General features: G+C 39.7%; 1 protein-coding gene across 1 annotated transcript; it reads right to left on the reverse strand.

The window, feature by feature from the left end:
- Window positions 1-2696: 2696 nt before the first annotated feature.
- PSMD2 (proteasome 26S subunit ubiquitin receptor, non-ATPase 2) lies at window positions 2697-12544 on the reverse strand. The gene is made up of 21 exons (XM_053458810.1): window positions 12337-12544; window positions 10440-10496; window positions 9932-10096; window positions 9383-9504; window positions 8144-8368; window positions 7513-7671; window positions 7199-7343; window positions 7034-7094; window positions 6540-6686; window positions 5934-6040; window positions 5516-5643; window positions 5315-5402; window positions 5063-5225; window positions 4879-4980; window positions 4650-4783; window positions 4334-4417; window positions 4070-4238; window positions 3852-3946; window positions 3306-3432; window positions 3103-3221; window positions 2697-3007 (listed from the first exon to the last, which is right to left on the reverse strand). Exons 1-21 carry the CDS (start codon window positions 12454-12456, stop codon window positions 2825-2827), a joined length of 2700 nt encoding a protein of 899 aa, XP_053314785.1. The 5' UTR covers window positions 12457-12544; the 3' UTR covers window positions 2697-2824.
- Window positions 12545-21610: the final 9066 nt, after the last annotated feature.

Below are 21610 nucleotides of genomic sequence, written 5' to 3' on the forward strand. Positions count from 1 at the left end.
TTGTCAATTCTCCATCTTAGGGACTCCAAAACCATCAAAAATACTTTTCTATATTCACTGTCCTGCAAATTGACAAGCTGTAGCGGAGATGACAGTTGTACTAAAATGCAAAGGACCACCAAGAAACAACAGCCATAATGCATTTTTAGAAAGGGGGTCCTCAAACATATACATACAAAAGATGCCATAAGATTAACAATGGCAATTCCATTGTGCATGATGAATGGGAAGCTGTGTAGACAGGAAAAGCTCCATGTTATAATATAAATTATAGCGGTTTCAGAAGGTGGTTCGAACGGCACAGCTTGCACATATTTAATATACCTGTCACTCAAGGTTGCATTAATCTCTTGCAATCAAGCCTTACTTTTTGCTCGACATCTATTAAAATTTGCATTATGCTATGAAATTAAAAAATTAGCATGATCTGAAAACTTTGGTACATTAGCGACTTACATATCCTTAGATCTAGCTACGTCATGTAGTGTTTTGGCCTACAAGCATACGTAATTATACATACACCTATATATTTATTTGCTCCTCTGTGATCTTTATTTACGTGTATATACATGTATGCACATAAATCCCTCTACAGACTTGCTTATTAGAAATGACAAACAAGCGTATTCACTTAACTTGTAACTAACATGAGAAATAAACATCTCCTCGCCAGTTTAGCTGTGCGGTATGAATTGTAAACCCTGCCTGCAAGAAGGACCCCCATATAAAAGCATAGTAAATGTGGGAGGACTTTCTTCGAAGTCATGGCATGGAACTATCCAGTGCTCGCAATAAGATTTTTTTTTTCTTTTAAATTGTACCAGAATCTCTCACACATAGTGTGTGTGTATATATATATATAGATTTTATACATGCACACATTAACTTGCGAGTCTCCCATATTTTTTTGGTTAACAGTTAATTTTAATAGACATAATACAAAAAGATACGTCATAATAACCATTCTAATAGGGTGCCAGAGAAGTGTGACGTCTTGTTTATACACTTAGACACAGGTGTAGTGCGGTAATAGAATTTACATCCTATTACGTCAGTAGGATGGTGTGAAACTATTGAAAGAGGGAACATATTGTCTTCCTAGAACTCGTCTACACCGGCCGGCCTAGGTGATGATGTTATATGTAAATTTCTATAACGGCAGTCACATTATCATGTACGTTTTGTATGCACAGTTCCTCTATGTTAGTTTAGATTTTGTGTGTGTGTGTATAATTAACTTCACGCTGTGCTGCTGGCTCCTGATACCCCAAGTATCTCAGATCATTTTACATTTAAAGCTTTCCTTTCATTGGATCTAAACAGATTTATCTACATCACCCCTAGTCCTTGAAATGCCTTTATACCAGTGTCAAAATGGTCTTAAATAAATACATTAAGCGCTTATGTTGGAATTCTATCCCAACTCCCGACAGGTGCAGGCTACATTCGTTGCAAAGCCACACAATTACATAATAATAATAAAAACGGGTGTATTCGCTAACATGGGAGTTGAACATTTCTGTTGAGTGACATCACTATGCATTATAAAGGGCCAACCCCAGTGAGGTTCTCTGGCCAGAGATGACCCTACATAATCAGCACGATGTAACATTTAGTTTTTCTGCAAACCGCCTGGTTAGCAAATCCATCCCTTTTTTAACGACACTGCGTTCTATTGTTTACAACAAGGCAGTATTAAGAATTTATTGTTTGCCAGTAGACTGGGGTCAAGGTAAAAGACCTACATACAAAAAAGCCACTGTACAGCTACTTAAGAAAACAGCATTTTGAGAAAACAGCTAAACATACTAAATTAAGTGATTATTAAGAAGAAGAAAAGTTAAAGTTTACCTTTAACTTCAGAATATTTTATACAGGTTTTTTTATCTTTTTCTACAGAATACCCCAAAGAAAACGTTAATTTAATCTAAACATTTTGTACCCGACTTTCTAAAACCATAACATGTACATTTCATACTGTGATATAGCACAAGTTACATTAAGCTGCATACGAATCATTCAAATAAAACCTTAGCAATCCTACACACAATGTGCAGCGACAGATGAAATTACAATATTCAGAATATTTCCCTTAATGGGATACTGTACCCTATTGAAAATGTTGTTTATCACGCCTCATAATTGACTTTTCTTTTAAGAAGTTAAAAATAAGGAGAAAAAAAGTTCAGACCAGTGAAAGCAAATACATGTGAATACTGTGCCCTTTTATTTTAACATATTAAAGAACCAGTGTATGTATGAGAATGTCAGCCAGCACCTTGTGTCCTACCACTCCTTTCACAAAGATACCACTAGAGATTCTGGTCGATGAGTGTGTGACCGGAGGTGAAGGCATTTTGTTATTGTTGACTAGGGAGGATTTCAGAGATTGTCTTGTGGACATTACTGCAGGACTTTGCCCATTTCAAATAAACGGACAGTATAGAGCTAAAAATCAGGCTAATCTCATTTAAAGGTGTTGTAAGGGGCCACGGTTAATAGTAGAACTCTGCTGTCAATGGTGGTGACTAATACATTTATAATGTCCACACAAATATTTTTGTTGGCCAAAGGCCCACAATGCATCTTGTCATGGAGGCAAACACTTCAGTGGTAGACATGATTTACCCTATAGATAGAACTAAGCATTCATAACAGTTCATTGACAGTTAAAGGACATGATCATTAAAACAAAAGATGGTTGAGAAATTATTTAATTATCTGTATACAGTAACAAAAAAAACACAACTAGCATCAATTCCCCTTAGAGCCTTATATAGGCCCGTACCCCATCCTTTTTAGCGACTTTTTTTATTCTTAGCCATTACACATCATAATTCGGGTTCTTGCGCAGAATTACAAAGCCCTCCAGGATGGGAGTCACTGGCAGATACTCTTCTGTAGCCAACTCCGCTCGCTCCCCATGAGCAAGTAAAACCGGAGTGGTGTGTGTCTGAAAACCAGTAATTGTCTTAGGCTTTCCAGCCTGACCAACGACGTCCACAGCCTATAGAAGAATGAAACAATGTCAAGTTACACATATCAAATAAAACCTATAAAAATGCTGGAATGGGTTGCATAAAACTTCCTTATGGCACACACCTGCCCAACTCGCACAGATACTGGTAGAGGTCGAAGCTCCTCGTCGAATGTGACCAACATACGGGGCTGCATTGCAGCTACTAAACCGTATAATACGTAATGTGACTTTCCAAGGACAACTGAAAAAGAAACAAGAACGCAAGTCTCAGAGCAGAAAAGCAAAACAACAGAGGAGGCCCACATGAGGATGCATTAGTACTTACTGTTTCTGACGTCCAAGAAAGATACAAGTACAGTCAACAATCCAGCCACCGCCACCTGACTCATCAGCTGCCGATCACTATGATATGGGCAAAGTGTGAGGGTGCCCTTGCCCAAATGAGTTAGACCCTAAGGGAATAAAACACATAAGTCATTCACATTAAAAGTATTTGTCCTCTAAGGTACAGACAAGGAAACATGTTTTTTAAGGGGGTTTATTCATCAAGCAGGAGTTTTGCAGAAGAGACTTGCCAACTTCATTATGGACAAACCTCAGCAAGCTTCTGTAGTAAGGGCTGAACTGCCCTGCATAATATGGTTTATGTTATGGAATAGGATTTACACAGAATACAAAGGCGGCGTTATCTAGCACGAGGAATGGCAAACTAAACAGGCTTCTGATACTATATTTTGTTATGACTGCATGCAGAATCATTGGTGCTTAATGGATTCATTCATTGGTTATTTTTTTTTAAAACAGGACTGCTATGGCACTTTCCCTTCAATCAGGATAGGTATCTTAAGTGGTTTACAAATGTGGCTTTTACCTGTGCCAGTCGCACCATAAACAGGTTGTTTGGGTCCTTGGCGTGATATTGTGCCAACTGTCTCAGCATGGCAGCCAGGCGTGCATTATTTGTGCCTATAAGACAAGTCAGTTTGTGAGACAGAACGTGAAGAAAAAAAAAATCCTACAGAACTCTCAGCATTTTTCTACTAAAGCACAAGTGAGTCAGGAGGATTTTTGGCATTAAAAATATCTTACCACTGCCCACCATTCCCATGGCGAAAATTGAGTTGTAGGAGACTTCAGGGTCTGCGTCATGGGAAAATTTGCTCAGTGTGTCCAGAATATTAAGTCTTGGATTTGAGACAGAGATAAGAGCCAGAGCCAGGGGGACTGCTCTGCGGAGTGTGGGTTCCCCATATCTCAACTGCAAAAACAGAATTGTGTTACTAAGCAATATAAATACCGGCAACGACAAAAGGCCAAAACAGAAAGGTTGATTGAGATTCAAGACGACATTACCAGGTGTCCAAAAGTGCGCAGTGCCATTTCTGAACCAATTTCTTCACCCATCGCAATAAGAGCTATTCCAAGTACTGCTACCCCCTGCAAGACAGACAGACGGTAATATAAAGTGTCATGTTTATAGGCATTTGTGGCTTGCTGGTGGGACCTTCACTTTTATTTTATTCTTCATAAAACGTTTAGTTTAAAGTTTTCTGTGTTACGTAGGCAATAGAATCACAACTTGCCTGAGCGGTGGTACTCATTGCAAGGCTTAAACGACTATAAGGGGCAAGATAACGGACCCATTTTAAGAACACCTAGACTTTCTCACCTGATGAGACCCCATATCAGCTGTGCTTTCTTTCTTTTCCTTCTTGTCTTTTTTCTCCTCTTCTTTCTCCTTTGAGTCATAGTGTTCACTACATATATGAAGAAGCTGCTGAACTTTCAGGACATTTCCAGATCCTAGTGTAGCAGGGATAATGAGTTTTAGAGCCACCAGCTCAAATTGAAGATAGCTTATCAGTCTCTCACATCTTCTGAGTAAACTTAGCACTTACCCGCATAGGCACAAATATCAACCAGTGTGTTTGCAAAGCTTCGGAATGGCTCAGGAACCACCTCTAACGCAGCCAAGATTGCCTCTATAGCTTCACCTTTCCCTGTAACAGAGAACACAAATAAGGAACGCAGCCCCAAACTATGAGCAATCCAGTTATTGGACTAAAATCCAACGCTCCTCACCCAAGTGATTCAACCCCAAACCAAGGGGAAGCCAGCGAGCGAATGTGTCCTTCAGCTCCTGCTCAGATTTCTCCATAATAGTTTGCAAAATTGTAGAGGTTACATCCCCATTACAAGATCCGACAGCTATCATCCCACAGGCCAAAGCAGTTACCCCAACGACCTACACAAAAATCAAAATAAAAAAAATGGTAAAACGGACATTTACTTAGCACTGTAGCTTCTTCTAATTTAAGACGCATATTTACTTACTTCCATAGTGGATTTTGAATCACCCATTACTGGAAGTAGCAAGGTCAGGACATCCTCACGGTTTGAGCCAGCATATGCAAGACCTAACCTGCAAGGCAAGAACACAACAGAAAAGTCATTCTAAATGTAGTTCAGATGCATGGACAAACAGCTTCCTAAATTAGCATACTAGCCTTCGCACATTTTACTAGTCACACTCACCCAAAAATAGATCCAATACGCATTGTATTGCTGTTGTGCAGAACATAATCAGACAGAAGTGCCAGAGCAGGATCACACTCATTCCTCACTCCAGAGTTCACAATTCCACAGGCCAAGAGAGCTCCAGACTGAAGAAAGGTCAGAAAGGGATGTGTGAGGAGAAAGTTAAAACAAAAGGTATAGAAAAAGGCTAGTTGGCCAAATAATAAACCTAGGACGAGCAGGTTCTGCATTTTAATTCCCAAATAAGTTACATGGAACAAAATATAATACGCCAAAGGCAAAATATAGATAATGAGCAGAGTTAACTATAAATGCAGGAGAGAGGCCCAGTGACACACAAAATAGAAGAAAATATGAGAAGGAGGCTTTCACTGAGATGTATTTATGCATTGTGTGAGTATAACATGATGCTCACCTTAATGTAATCCTCAGAGGAGTACAAATATTTGTCTATCTGGGTGAGCCCACCATCCACATCCCACAGGAGAATCATTCCCAAAGAAGCAGCAGCACTGAGCATACCTAGAAAAATTCATAGTCAGAAGCCTTTATTCCGTCACTAAACAAAAAAACGGATGAATGGATGATGGCGTCTGCCGTTTTTAAATGTAATTTTACGTATTAATAAAAACCACAGACACTGCAAATCTTTGACATATCCAGATAGACATGTTCAAGGTAATTTTACAGGCGACACAAGGCAATTTCTTTATCTTAAAAATTCTAAAATATTGCAACAAAATAATGCTTAGAGAGATATTGACCATTTATTATGTTAGTGTTAGCATAGAAAAAAAAGAGAAAAAGTGTATAAATTATATATATGTAATAAAAATACCTGTATATACACACAATAACTAACGTGCGCCCCTGATTAGTGTAATGTTCTAGCTCTGGCCATTAGGAGCATGTTTTTCATCCACAGACTATTCTATATGAAACCTTGGTACACAAATTAACTATAACCGTAGAAAATCACATAACCGTGACATGAAGCATGGGCACTTTGCAAGTGTTTTACCATGATCCTTGTTCTTGTAAAGCCATTTATTGCCATCATCTGTTAGAAGCTTGTCTTGTCCGAAGGCAGCATTGACAAACCCATTCACAAACGAGGAGGCCAAATTCATGCGTGCCGAATCTACTTGTGACCCACTGCCTCCAAATCCTTAAACAGAGAGAAACCAATATTAAAACGGGAAAACAAATGCAGGCTCATTCTTTGTAAACAGACTAAATATTTCATAGGAGGTACATATTTGGTTCCAGAATGCTTCACTGTAAAGTCTAATTCTATATTATAGTAGAATAGCACGTTAATGAGGTCTGTGTATTCAAGCATGAATAGTGTGTAGCGAGTGTGTAATGTCATTTCTGTGTACATTTGTTATTAGAACCTTAATGTTAGGGTGCATATCCCCTGTATTTAGCGGATGTATTTTAAAAGACTTCAAATATTTAAACATTTTTAATATGTCATGTCATGTTTTCCCCATCTACGTCTGTTTATCTTACTGTTATTCTCCAGGTGTGTCTTATAGATATCATCCGGGACCTTCGGCTCCATGATATCCAGCTATGGGCAGCAAGAAGGGTATTAGTGTCACTAGTAAAGCACAATGTAGTCATCACAGTTAGATGGTAGACAGGTAATAAGGTGATCTTGTTTAGGTGACGTACTTCTCGCGCGAGTGCCAGGAAATTGCTGTTAAGCTGAACATTAGACATTATTTCTGTTAAATCCTCATATTCTTCCACATCTTCGTTCAGGGCCAAGTAGACACCATGACGGCCCAACATGAACGCCATCTGTTTCTGTATAACCCTGCAGAGAGAGTGTTTCATGTATTAACCAACAGAACAAATGTATGCACCCATTACCCAACAGCTGAGAGGTCTAATGACTTCCTGGCTCAGCTTTGTCTCCACAAACCAGAATTACCCCTTTTTAAACACAAGAGTGATTATCATAGGGCAACATATGCTAAACTTACACATCTTTGCAGGAGGTGAAGATGTCCTCCACAAGCTCCATGTCATTGAGAATCAGCGCAAGACGCAGCGCTTCTGGGTAACGGTTGAACTTGCGAAAGATCGATAGCGCGCATCTCAAGAGGGCAGAGCTTTCAGGCTCAGGGACATAACTCACACAACTGGAAGAAGGCCATAAGCATCACATGAGTACACCAACCTCAATATACAGTGCTAGACATTGTTTTGCACATCACATGAGTACACCAACCTCAATATAGAGTGCTAGACATTGTATTGCACATCACATGAGTACACCAACCTCAATATAGAGTGCTAGACATTGTATTGCACACAGAGCCAGACCGCTTGTTATGTTAAACTCCAAACTCCCTTGTTGTAGCCAATGGGCCCCTAATACTATATTTTGCCTTTGGAGTCTTAGGTCCCAATCCAATCTTTTAGATTTATCAATCAAAATTACAACCAGTCCAGCAGTAAAAAGACCTTCCTCGGAATATTTATCATTTATAACAACTCTGTCTCCTGTCACTTAACCACAAAAAATGTGTGTACGTTCTATTTTGTTCCCTTTTCAGTGAATTATACTGGACTGCTTACTCAGATTAGGGTAGGATAAACAAAAAGACTTACCTGGTCAGGTAGAGACACACTTTAGCATATGCATTCTCATCAATGTCCTTCTCCAGCATGTCCATGCGCTCAATCTCCATCAGAAGATCACAGGCTTCATGCTCTGCATTGTGTGCCATGTTATAGGGGACAATTTCTTTCACCAAGGTGAGCAGGGATTCCCGCTGAGACTTGTCAGTTTCCTCTACCTCCTGCCACTCCTTGGCAACCTCCCCAGCCAGGTGTCTGGTGTATAGGGTAAAGATTCAGGCAGGTATGAATGATCGAGGATTATTAATGGTGCATGCACTGCTATATCTATAGTCCTGGAAAGATGTCCCTCAGATTTACTCATCTCAAAGCTCCTCTAAACTCACTTGGCCACTCAGTGATGTCCCTATAGAACAAATTTGTTTGCTCCATCAGTTTCACGTGCCATAACTCTGCTGCCATTCGTAAGCACCGCTATTGCCAACACCACGAACACCAACAACTTTTACCTTTAACCACCGTGTTGGCAAAAACCCATAGACTACTTTCAGCCAAAACTGAAAGTGTGCACACACCATTTAGAAGTTAACAGATTACTTAAAATTACAAGTTAATTATCATTATGTATGTTATTTTTGCATTTATTAAAATGTATCATACATTTCCCTTTAAACTACTTTACATGGAATTTATTCCAGCCCCAAATATTACTATTAATATATACCAAAAAAAAAAAGGTTCTGTATTAAGGGATTTGACAATGCATGAATCCAAATACATAAATAAGGAGCTATTTGTTATCAGCAACAGCGCCTACTAAAAGCTCCTAAAGTAACAATTTATTAAAAAGGAACTCAGAACAGCAGGGGAGATGTCTGGCTTATCCACACACAAATTTTTACTTGCCACAGATGACCAAGAAAATGGGTGAAATGTGTCATATATGACAACTATCATATTGAGGATGTTTTGTTTGTTGTGTTTTTGCCCTGTGCTAAAAAGTGAATATTTGTTTTACTATATTAATATATTTATATTTAGCATTAAAAGGTACGTTTTATTATTAAACTCACTGAATTTTAGGTGGTATAGGTATTACTACTTAAAGCCTGTTTTTGTGAGTTTTCCTATGGATACTTTGAATAGGAATAAATACTGTCCTCAAATTTTTGTTTAAAAAAAAAAGTTTATATGCTGTGTTTTTGGTATAATATAGAGATTTATGGTACACAAAGACTTTTTGAAAGAGCTACATATATACTTCCTTACCTGACATATTCATGACCCCATGATGCCAGTTCCTCTTGTGAGCCCAGAAGTCTGTACTTCAAACACTCCCTCTCGCCGCTCATAGTCATGGCTAGGACGGAAATGATATCTGCAGCAAAACGCTGAGAAGAAAAGGACAGGCTTAAGAATTTATATGCCAACGTAACTGAGCAAAATGACAAACTAAGTGGGGACAATGGGGGTTTTGGCCCACATCAACAGTCATGCTTTTTGACCATTACACTTTTGGCCAAGGCTGTGTTTTAGCTTAAACTACTGAGCACTGTATAAGTGCATTTTAGGACCTCTGTGGGGAGAGGCTGTATGAAGAGTTCATGAAGAGCTCATAACAAAAAGTTGACAAGTATCCACAAGAACAACATGTATGGTCAATTAAATTAGGATTTACCAATAAATCATGTCTTAACACACAGGTATGTCACCTGGTTGCGTTTTCTTTATTTTGAAAGGGAGGTCTATCATAGGTTCCTCACTGCTGTACACCCGCTGTATCTGAGCTGCCCCTGGCTGCAACCTTCAAGCACTTACTTTATTCTCTCCGGCTTCCATATTCTCATAGATTTCTTTTAGCTTTCCATAATGTGGCCTGAGGAACTTAAGGGGTTTTGGAACAGATGTCATGGAGGTGGTGGAGGACCGGATTTGCCTGCGCAGTTCTTCCAGGGCAGGTCTGTACAAAGAACTGTCCTTTTCCTGAGTAGATTGGCATCACGGGGAGAAAAAGGAGACAGTATGTGAACAGAAAGACAGAAATGTGGATAAAACTTAGAATTCTTCCCCCATTAAAGGGACACTCCAGCCATTATATGCACTTTAAAGCGTTTGATAGCCGTGTGGTCCCTTTACATTTTCATGGTGTCCTCCTTGCATCTGCCCCTTTCCCAACCCCACAGATATTTTCCATGCACAAGATGCGTTTGGTCGCGTACTTCAATATCTGCTTTTTGTAGGGCTGTCAGGAACACTAAACTGTTCAGTACACGAGGGAAATAAACGCTAGGGGTATTTCTATCAAAATACTAATAATCATACTCACCCCCAATCGTTCCACCAACATTTCAAGCTCATCTTGTAATTGCTTGTCTTCTTCAGACTGGAAACAAGGGAAGGTGCATGAATAATACAGTAATCAACAAATCCGACACTGTCTAATTTACACACGCCTCTTGTACAAACCGCAGAGGAGATAATAGAAGCATCACGCGGTGAAATTATTTTAGAAACCCTCAGCCGGCTCAGTATTTGACAGCAGCGCCTGAGTAGCAGCTCACATAGAATATGCCAGTTGACACTGAAGGGTTTTATGTTACTCACTTGAGACGTCTCCGAACAACAGTACAGCACTAGAGTATATGGCGGTGCCATATAAATCAATAAATAAACATAACGGAAACGTCAAGGTCTTTACTACTACTTACAGCAAATAGCATGGCGTTTTGTAAAAAGACATAATGGTGAAGGAGAAAGAACACCCGTGGTAAATATACAGACATATATTAACCAAAGGTAAATATATGTCCGTATATTTACCACGGGTGTTAAATATACGGACATATAAAGTCCGGAAAATACAGGGAACATCATTACTGCAGAACCAGCAGCAGGAGCAATTTAACAGAATTCATGAGTTATCAGTCTAAGACATATAGCAATACCCTCATAAACTATACATAAAATACACAGAACGTGCCCTGCAAGTCACTCGTCACACAGAAACATAGTATTTGACGGATCCATGCGGCCCATTTGCCTTAATCAATCTTTGTCTTGATCCAGGATAGCCCTTAATGCCTATTCCTTGCATATTTAAATGCCCTCAGACCATCGCACCTGGGGACTGGCTAAACAACAATTGGGTAACTAATATAACAGACCGGGGAGGAGCTGGTGATATAGCGTCCTCCGTAGAAGACTTTTAAACAAATTACAGTCTTAGGGTTTGGATGCCAGAATAGTTAAATGGATAAGCCAATAATTGAGTGATAGTAGGCAGAAGGTTGTAGTCAGCCGTGTACAGCATATTCAGAGGAAGGACTTGTTACTAGTGAGGGACCTCAGGGATCAATATTGGGACAAGTACTTTTTAATATATTATACCACTGAATTTCTTAGATGTAACTTAAGGAAGTTCTACTTTACTCAGAGGGTAGTAGATAAATAGAACAGTCACCCAGAAGAAGTGGTGGAGGGAATTTAAACAAGCATGGGATAGACATGGATGGGCTAAACCCCTACATCATGAAAAATGGGCCCAATGGTTATTATCTGCCTTCACATTGTATGTTTTGTGTTACTATAGTAAAAGTGATAACTGTAAGTAGTTTTCTGGGCATTACTGACAGTTTTACTTATTTGTAGTGGGCACAGCCCAGGTGACATTTAAAGGGGGGGGTTACAGATTAAAACGCTTGCTTTATTCTGCAATGTCTTAGTTTTCACACATAAACACGCGATGTGACAGGTGCAGTGCGAGCTCTCATCCATTCCATAAGGACCTAAACAGAGCTCCAATAGGATACAAGGTGATATGCCTCTTCGAGCAGCCCGCTTACCCCCACAACACTCACACTACCTGCTCTGATCTTCACGGCCTCAGGGGCCTGCGGTGACAAGCAATGCCGATACCGTTTTAATATAAACCCCGATCGGGCCGCAGGGAAACGATCGCACGGTAATGATGCTTAAAGTCCGTTATCCCCCTCAGTACGGGCCTACACGGGTTAAAACAAAACCAGAACATTCTTCTTCCCTCCGTGAATCTAGACTTGCTGTGCTGATAGACAGGCTTGCGTGTTCTCTACCTTCCCCGGTGACAGCTATCCCCGACACAGGCCTGCGACCCACCGGCCCCAGTGACTCAGCTATGCCGGTCTAGGCCTGCTTTCTGTAGTCACGGGTGACTCAGCTTTCGGCCAATCATGATCCGCCCTTACCAGCTCCTGCTCTTCCTTCTTATCCTTGTCTTTATCCTTTGTGGAATCGCGGGGTTCTCCGCTCCCATCTTTCCCCTTCCCGGCTTGTGGGGTCTGCTGGCTCCGGCTCTGTTCCTCCATTTCTCCAGATCACACTCTCTTTACCAAGACTACCCGCTCGACCAATTCGCGCACACGCCGGGTTTACGTAATCCAACGTCAGACGTAAAGCGACTCATTGTTTTTTTTACCAGGAAGAATCCAGTTGGAGAATGCATCACGTGATCGAAGCTTCCGACGAGACATCTTGGTCCGCCTCATACAGTAGCCATATTGGTACTACCGCCTTTCGCTCTGTCATCCTTGAGATTCGTTTCGGCATAATACTGTCCGCGCGAACATCGTCACGTGGACTTATATGATATTGATTTAATGAATGCTTCATACGGCTGTCCAATAATGTATATCAAGTATTCATATTAAAATTAAAAATGGCACAGATTACATTGAAAAATGACAAGGATTTATTGGTTTAGGAACAAAAAGGGGAGCACACATTGGAAGACTGGCAGCCACGGGCACATAACATTAAATTATGATAAATCTATAAATTTGTGTTTTTGGGGGGAAAACATTGACCAAATTATACCTTTAATGGGGTTGCATTAGGGAAATCAATAACCCGTTCACACCCATATACACGTCCCAGTAAAAAAAGGTGGGAAAATGCTCCTTAGTTCCTGTATTCGCAGGGGTTTTTATACCCTAAAGACCGGAGTATTTTTGTCATGTTACCATATGTTAAGCTGTGATTCCCATTTTCAATGTTTAATGTATCCTCCAGAAACAAATTAAGACTCCTGCTGTGCAATGACCCAATTTATGCTCGTCAAGATTCCCTGATTATGCTAATACCCCACCTACATAGCTGGTTTTCATTTTCTAGTCGGTCACATCCATCCCTTCCATATTTCCCTATTTTATTTTATTATTTTTGTTACTTCTACTTTAGGTTTAAGGGGGAGGGATTTTTTAAAAATACTTTTTACTCATAGTGGCAGGCCTAAAGGATATTAAGTAGATTTGTGCATTCAGATTCTTACAAATTTTAGCAAATCTTGCCAATTGTATTAATCCGTACGAATGTCTGAAAACAAGGATGGACCCCCAATAAAACAAACAAAAACAAAGCAAAGAGCTCCAAATTACTCCTTTTTTGTATCTTCTAGTCTTGTCCATTCTTGTTCTTCTGTGTCCTGTATATTTTAATGGTTTTCCCCAATATCTGATCTGTTAACCTGGCCCCCCTGGAAGTGCTTACACAAAAGGCCGGAGTGTACCATAGGTCCGTCCTTTTGCAAAAGTGCTTCAAGAGGCTAGATTGATTCCCTCAGAATTTCATCCAAACTGACCGGTCAGGAAACAGAATTCATTTTCTGAAAATTAATGGACCATTTGCAAAAGTCTAATATTGAGGCACTTTTCTTTAAAAAAAAAAAAAAATTTTGTTATGTTTTGGTTTTTGTTTTGCACTGTTCCCAATGCTGTCAAGGTATTTATTTTTTTCCATTTATATTTTGGAAGAGAGAAAAACATTTTTCTCCATCTACTCCTTTTAATTTCTCCTGTGCTGAACACAATGAAACAATCAGACCCTCTTGGATCTCCTCTTCTCCCAGGATGCACATCCATAGGGGAGTAAATAAGAATACTAAAGATGTGGAATTCACAAGCTACACACGTTGTGCTATCAAATTGAATTGATGTACATAAAGATGCCTATAGAGAGATAAAAAAGTTAATAAGGACAAAATCCAGATTTTGAAGTAAGGAAAGAGGCAGAATTGGGAATCACTTCAATCTAGGATTCTTGCCTTCTTCAGGATCAACAACTGAGTTGAATTCGATGGACATATGTCATGTTTTCATCCTAAATTGTTGTGTAACATACCTAAAAGTCTATACATTTTCGCGTGTTACTGAAATTATCCACTCAAGAGCATCTCAAATTTCGGTCACTTGTGGCATTACAGAGGAAAAATCTGCATTGACGTATTAATCTGATCCTGCCCACAATGGCAGTTCAGACCCAAATTGAAGGGCACATTTTCTCTACATGAGGGACCCAGCAACCCCAGACATACATTTTGGCCTTCATGGGCCTTGTCATTGGGATGAGGTAAGTTCTGAAATATATGTCTGGGCTTGTCGGTTGAGGGCATTTTAGTTGTAGACTGCCCTTGGAGGATTAGAATGATATATCGATGATATTTTTTTGTAATAGCACAAGTAAGCTAAAACGTCAGACGCTCGCAAGTGGGGAGGCACTGTAGGCCAGGCTATTAAGTCGCTGGCCATTCTCGGTTGAGCTCTTCTCATATATCTTTGCATGCAGTCAAGGAATCAGTGTTAGCTTCTTGTTTTGTTGTATTAGTTTAGTGGGCAATCTAGTAGAGGAGAAAACACATTTTGCCAATATATAGAGGGCACATTTAAACATATGGAATTGTCAAGTGAGAGCTTGGCATCTTTGGGTGCAAAAGTATAATACGCTGTATCCGGCCTTAATGTTGTCTGCCTTCCTCTGTCTATTTTTAAAAACCCACCCTGCTTTGATGTTCTAAGAATTATTTAAATACACTGGTCACATGTATTATGTATACTTCTATGTTAACGGTTGTACTTTATAGTTATGGTATAATATAGGAGAGACACAATTATTGTGGTCAATAATAAAGCATGGTGTTCATGCAGATGTTGGTGATCAGGGAACAATGATTACTAATACATAAGGAAAGGAGGTTCCTGCCCAAAGAGCTTACAGTCTTACTGAAGGTTTCCATATCCATGCTATTCTAGATTGTTATACCTAAAATGTTAATAATTGCTGGTACATGTTAAATAAGGTATGAGTACACGCTTTGGTTATTGTAATATTAAATATTGACCCTAGATGACACTGTTGAGTTGGTTTCTGTTGTACTTGAGTCTCATTTAGGTTAAAGTGCAGTCTCACAGATTCAGCTCCTTGGTAAGCAGTATAGCCATGAAAAATTAGATGGGACTCGCCAAACTTAGGGTAATTTGACGTAGTGTGATATTGTGTTTACACTGGACGATGGGTTTTGACATGCAATACGGACATGGTGTGCACCTTAGCACATTTATTTTTACACTGCACATTTGTACTGGATTAAATTTAGCTGTTGTGTATCAAATACGTCTTGTATATGGTGTTCAAAGATTCTTTATTATTAAAACTGAAAAACCTTGCAAATTAAGTTTGATCATCTGTGGTGCTTGCCTTCTTGTGGACTTGTACGAAAACCTTGAGAACAATGACGGTTTCAAACTCACAACAGCATTTCTATCAGATGGGGTATAGAGAATTTATCATCCCCTTTGTGCTATCCATTTATTATTATTATTTATTGTTTTATATAGCACCATCAAATTCTGTAGCGCTGTACAATGGGTGGACAGGACATAAAAAGTAGTATGTAACATAACAATCTGACTTACAGAGACAACAGGCCCTGCTCTTCCCACCCCATTAGGGTTAATGCACCAACTAGTGTTGCTATATGGGCCATTCTTCCTAGCACATGTTTACATTTTCTACTTTCCGACGGGAGCATGTAAAGTATTACCCAGTATGTGGAATGTATAATAACTGAGTAACTGGCTCGCTTTGTGTCTGAGCTGTTGTCATTCCTAGATGCTTCAGTATTACAATAATAGCACCAATTAATTAATCAGGGCAGACATTTCACAAACTGACTTGTGGGAAGGGTGGCATCGTATGACATTGCCACGTTTAAAGCCACTAAGCTCTTTATTACGACCCATTCGACTGCCATTGTTTGTCTATGGCTGCCTTGATTTATTTTATACACCTGTTAGCAATAGTTGTTTTGAAAAACCTAAAGTCAATCATTAGGAAGGGTGTCCAAATACTTTTGGTCATAAGGTGAAAATGCATATCACATCTTGCTAGTGCTACCCAGCCCTAAGTATAATATATTCACTGATATATTCCACTTAAATTCTTGGCTTCACTTGCATTGAGGAGAATTCATCATAACTATCCAATTTTAAAAAAGCCAGTCTAACAACCCAGCGCGTTCATTTTCAACTTGTTTTAACCACTATAGTTATTTACCCGCTTTCCTTATTGAGGTAAAACTATAGCAAAACATATAGCTTTTTTTTTAGAACTACTCCCTGGTATTGATCGGGCGTCCTTGTATTGCTACTCTCCTTCCTCTGGTTTTCCTGTATTAGTAAACATCAGGGCTTAATAATCATGTTAGGCAGCTATTTATGTGTGCTCGGCTTCTTGCTGGAACACTGGTGGTTATGTATAAAAAATGAGGTTTATGGAAAGCTGTGAAAGCTGATCTTATTGCCCTGATAGCGAGATTACCCAATATGCATTTGATTGGTTGCTATGGCATATCCCTCAGCATTTTAGGTGTCTAAATCAGGATACCTTTGTTTGTTGAGGGGTATAGCTGGAGGCAGAAAGGGGAAGCATCCTCATAACCCAAAGAGCCATCTTGTGGTGCTCAGACACATATTGTCACACTGTGGCCTCGTGGGAGCTGTGTTGGAGGTCTGTGTGGCAACAGCACAAACCTCCATTGATTTTACAGCTACCTGGCAGGGTCAGTAAAGATTATAGGATTTCTGTAACTCGCTCATGATCCCCACTGCCCCACTTTTGCTCTTTGGCAAACTGTCCCATGGAAAATGAGACGCTATTGCATTAGAATCGCTTTCTATACGTATACATTGTTAATAGATCACTCTGCATGTGGTTTAGTTTGTACTGCTTCGCCCTAGCATTGTTTGGATTTGGCTTTACTTTCTTATCTTATCTGTTTCTTTAATTTGACTTGTGATTATTAATTTCCCAAACAACTACAACAGCTGACTCAGGAGTGAACACTTTCCGATGGAGGCTTCAACTTGCAAACAAATGAAGAAACACATGAAGCAAGCGCTTGGACAACACAATCCTGGAGGCAATAAAATTTTAGTGGAGGTTATAAATTAACTACTGCTGCTGCAGAACTCTACACTAAACATGAGTGCATACTCATTACAGGTCATACACAAAATGTGTTAGGTGTGGAGTTAGGATGCTGCTGTAGTTGATCAGTAACCTTCAATAATCTTTTATTGTTCTGGGATCTTGTTACCATGGTGCTTTCTTAATGTAAATTACACTTCTCTCTGTTTTTTTATAGCCCTCGTTTCCTCTTCTGGCTCTTGCTGTGTATGTATGTTCTGTACTGTGTGTGCTGTCACTAGCTGCTTTAGCTTTGTGTCTAATTAACCCCTTTGCAATGAATGATGTACCAGGTACATCATGAGGAAATTACCCATGAGGACCAATTGCTAGGATCATGGCGATCGCTGGGGCAATGCTGATGCTGTCTGCCCCGAAGTCCAGGCAGATTAGTGAGAATAAAATGGATCCCCCTCCAGCCTTTGATCGAACCTACGGGAGCGATCATGGAGGCTCAACCTCCATAGTGTAACAGCTGCCACAGGCAATTTCAGGTACAAAGTCCTGAGTTTCTTCGGTTCCACACGAGGCACATCCTGACCCTTCCCTGCTGCACAATTGCTCTATAAAGCAATTGCGGCATTTTAGGGCCTATGATGATCAGATCAGCCTTCACCAATTCACCTTCATTTGTGGTAAAAAAAAAAAAAACACGTGCACAAATCATTAATATATATTTTTTTATTTCTTTAATACATTTTACTACCTGATCACTTATCAGTGACACTTCAGGTCTCACTGATCTATGTCAGTGGCCTAAACTTGTCACTTACAAGTGATTACTTTAAAAAAAAATATATAACTGTACTTTTTAAAAAAAATTTAAAATTCTATGTGTTCTATGATTAATGACCCTTTAGGTCACTGATAATTGATCATTCTCACTGATCTAGCCAATGACCTAATGTCATCATCATCCCTATTGCTAACATTATACAGTAACTGTAACCAAGCCCTAAAATCCAACCGTACCTAACACTTTCATGATCCACCAACAGGACCCCAGCGCCACACTTTACCCTAATCCCTAAACTAACCAGTAGGTATATTTACTAAGTTGTTATTTATTTTAACTCTAAAAATCCATTTGAAAAATTACCCTCAAACCCAGGGAAGGAGAAACACAAAAAACATTAAAAACATTGCCCCAAAACCCAGGGAAGGAACTTCAGCAAAAAAGCATGTCATTGATGCAAGAAGAAATCTTGACATTCATCCTACTACATGCAGAGGTAGAACAAAACTTATCAATCTCCTTGTTGCCTAAAGATTTGTTGTTGTGGTAGTCTACCTAGCGAGGTAAGTGAGGTGTCTTTGAGGCCCTTGGGCTTTGCGCTTTCAGTGAATATATTGTTTATGGGTAGTTTTACCCCCAAACGCATGAAGCGTGCCTTCCTTATTAAATTGTAAAAAAAATGAAACCACTTTGCACTCTCATGATTTGGTGGTCTCCTGTGACAATGTAACACTGACATACCACATATATGTGCTATCTATGTGCTCAGGAGAGATAATGTTTTTTTGTGTGTGTTTTCTGTCTTCTTCCATCAAATTCCTGTGTTTCTGTTAGATTTGTGGTTGTAGTGGGCCACCTAGAAAGGTGAGTGGAGTGTCTTTGAAATCTTCAAGGGGTATGCTTTTACAGATTATATAGTCTGACGGGGCTAAATTTGAAAATGGGACCTATACTCTGTCACAAATGAGTCACAGACCCAGCAAAGTGATCTGTCAACATTCCAAGTTTGAAAATCATAATGTGCATATTCCTGCAACGCCACAAAAACATGCCATACACATGTATTTGGGGTATTGTTGTACTCAGGGATGTTGCTGAATGCAAATAATGAGTTATTTCTTTACTTGTGGTTACCCTGGGAAAAAATAATACTTAATTTACTAAAGTTAAACTTTAGTAAATTTTGTTCAGTAGTTTTCCTTTTTATGGCCGCTATTGGGGCCCAGTATATCACATTTTGAAAATATCTTGTTGGGAAATAGCATTCGTATTTAAGGCTTGAAACTACCAAAATACTGGGCATAAGAGGTGTTTCCAAAATCAGGACAAATACTCAGACCTTTTTTTTCTATTTGCACTGGCTATAGTTTTTATTTATGCTAAAAAATATAAATATATTTTATTGGGGGTAAACTAACTGCTTTAAAAAAAGCAAAAACATGAAAATTTCATTTTCACAAACATTGTAAAATAACTGGTCCTTGAGGAGTTAATTTGCGCTGTCAAGTGTTGAGTTGTCCTGTAGAGACCTCCTTTTAGACAAAGCTTTTTGACAACCATTACCACCTGAAGATCCCATCAAGTCATGGTCGCCATTCCTGAGGGAGAGCAGTTGGCGTGGCAAATGCCTATATCTGAATCTCAGATCCGTAGTTCTAGGTGTAGGATTCCTGTCCCCACATCTGATTTACATGCTGACATGGCTAGTCTTTATATACAAACAAAGTAGCTGCCTAGGGAGCTGCGTAGGTAGGATGTGTTAATATGAGATTATTTCCTATGTTAGTAAGTGTATGCAGGAAAAGGGAGATGTCCCTCCGGCCCAGTAGCCTGATACAGTTTCCTTGATTAATATCCTTAACTGCACTCGATGAGGCGTGCCTTGTCAACAATTGGATAAACCTGCAAGAGACATAGCCTGAGCAAATTTGTTTATATAGCTTGAGGATTTAACCAACTTTCAACATTTGCAGAACAAGACCACTGTTTTTGAGCGCCAATTAGGTCATTTTACTGACGGTCTGCTCAGCCATGCACACGGAGAAGAATTCCAGCTGCTTGCTGTCCAGCCTTTTATGATTGTGACCTCCCCGGCCCCTGGTGCAGGGCCAGCTGGCAGTTGCGTGATGACGCAGGATGCCATTCAGCTGGCTCGGGGTCAGGAAACCCTTAACAAATTAGGCAAATTCAATTTAGGAAAATGCAGGAAAAAGGGCGTACAAAACATGCAGCAGCCTTACAGACATTGAGGAAAGAAACATTGCCCCAGTAAATATCTGCATTTACTATATATTTTGCCATTGTGAAATATTACGTGACCCCGCGTGTCTACGGCAGGTTCCCCAGACAGGTTTTACAAATATTGTTTAAGGAGCATGTTGTGTATGTGTGAGTGTGTGCTTAACTTCTTTAAGACTGGAGTTCCAAGCTTCCATTACGTACAAATGAATAATTGGTAGTAACTATAGAACCTTTACTACTTATAATAGGTAGCCACTACAGGTATATAGAAAACGGTAAGAACCCTTAAAACTCTAGCGTGATAATGAATACAAATGCAGGCAAGGTGGTGGGCGCATGATGATGGAGGGTTATTCATCAAAGGGGCTGAACATCATTTTCTTTATAGGGCTAGGACCCCCAGAAATATTGTGCAGCACAGTAATTGGCCAGCCCTGCACAGAATTCTCTGTTACTTTGTGTCTTAATTTTGTTTTCTTTTCTTTTCATTGCATACTAACCTAGGCCTGTATAGTCTTTTATAGCGCTTAAAGAATGTATGCATTCTGTAGGCAGAATTAAAAGGTTCAGATTTAAGAACATGACCAAGGCATCTGATTTTTACAATTTTACACTGGACACAGAACGTGGCAAACATAGACTGGGTAAAGTGATCAAAAAATGATACACTTATACTGGGTGAATGCAAAATTATTCCTCCAAAAGGTTGAATGGTGTGTGTGTGTGTGCGTGTGTGAGTGTATGTGTGTGTGAGTGTATGTGTGTGTGTGTATGTGTGTGTGAGTGTATGTGTGTGTGTGAGAGTTTATGTGTGTATGTGTGTGTGTATGAGTGTATGTATGCTCTGTGGATTTCAGCCTTATGGGTCCCTGTATCCTTTTTTTGTTTCTTTATCTTTAGTCTATGGGCAGGAAGGAAATATACAGAAAAGGGTGACATGATATGGCTCCTGAAGCAGCCCAGCACCTTCCTGACTACGATCTTTGCAATCATGGGTGAAAGTGAGAAGGCAGTGATTGTTATATTCATTGGAAGATCGAAAAGTTCACGTCTGTACGAAACCTCATCCTCTTGTCAGCTCTCCCTTCTCCACCCCCCTCTAGCTCTCTCCCATTCTGCCGATCCAGCCCCCCTCTTCACATGTTGTATGTCCCCTCGATCTCAGCACGCTCTCTTCTTTTCTTTACTAAATATCCATATTGTGTCCCCCCCCTCTCTCCCCCTCTCTGCAGCATCAGATGCTC

The sequence above is a fragment of the Spea bombifrons genome, chromosome 3 (assembly GCF_027358695.1).
Source record: "Spea bombifrons isolate aSpeBom1 chromosome 3, aSpeBom1.2.pri, whole genome shotgun sequence".
In the NCBI taxonomy this organism is placed as follows: Eukaryota; Metazoa; Chordata; class Amphibia; order Anura; family Pelobatidae; genus Spea; species Spea bombifrons.

Excerpts from the sequence above, each read along its gene's own strand:
- PSMD2 (XM_053458810.1), bottom strand. The coding sequence starts at position 12,456 with ATGGAGGAACAGAGCCGGAGCCAGCAGACCCCACAAGCCGGGAAGGGG. Across the intron at positions 9,505-9,931 it reads TGGAAGCCGGAGAGAATAAA|CGTTTTGCTGCAGATATCAT; the intron begins GTAAGTGCTTGA and ends TTTTCTTCTCAG. Across the intron at positions 5,644-5,933 it reads CCTCTGAGGATTACATTAAG|TCTGGAGCTCTCTTGGCCTG; the intron begins GTGAGCATCATG and ends ACCTTTCTTCAG.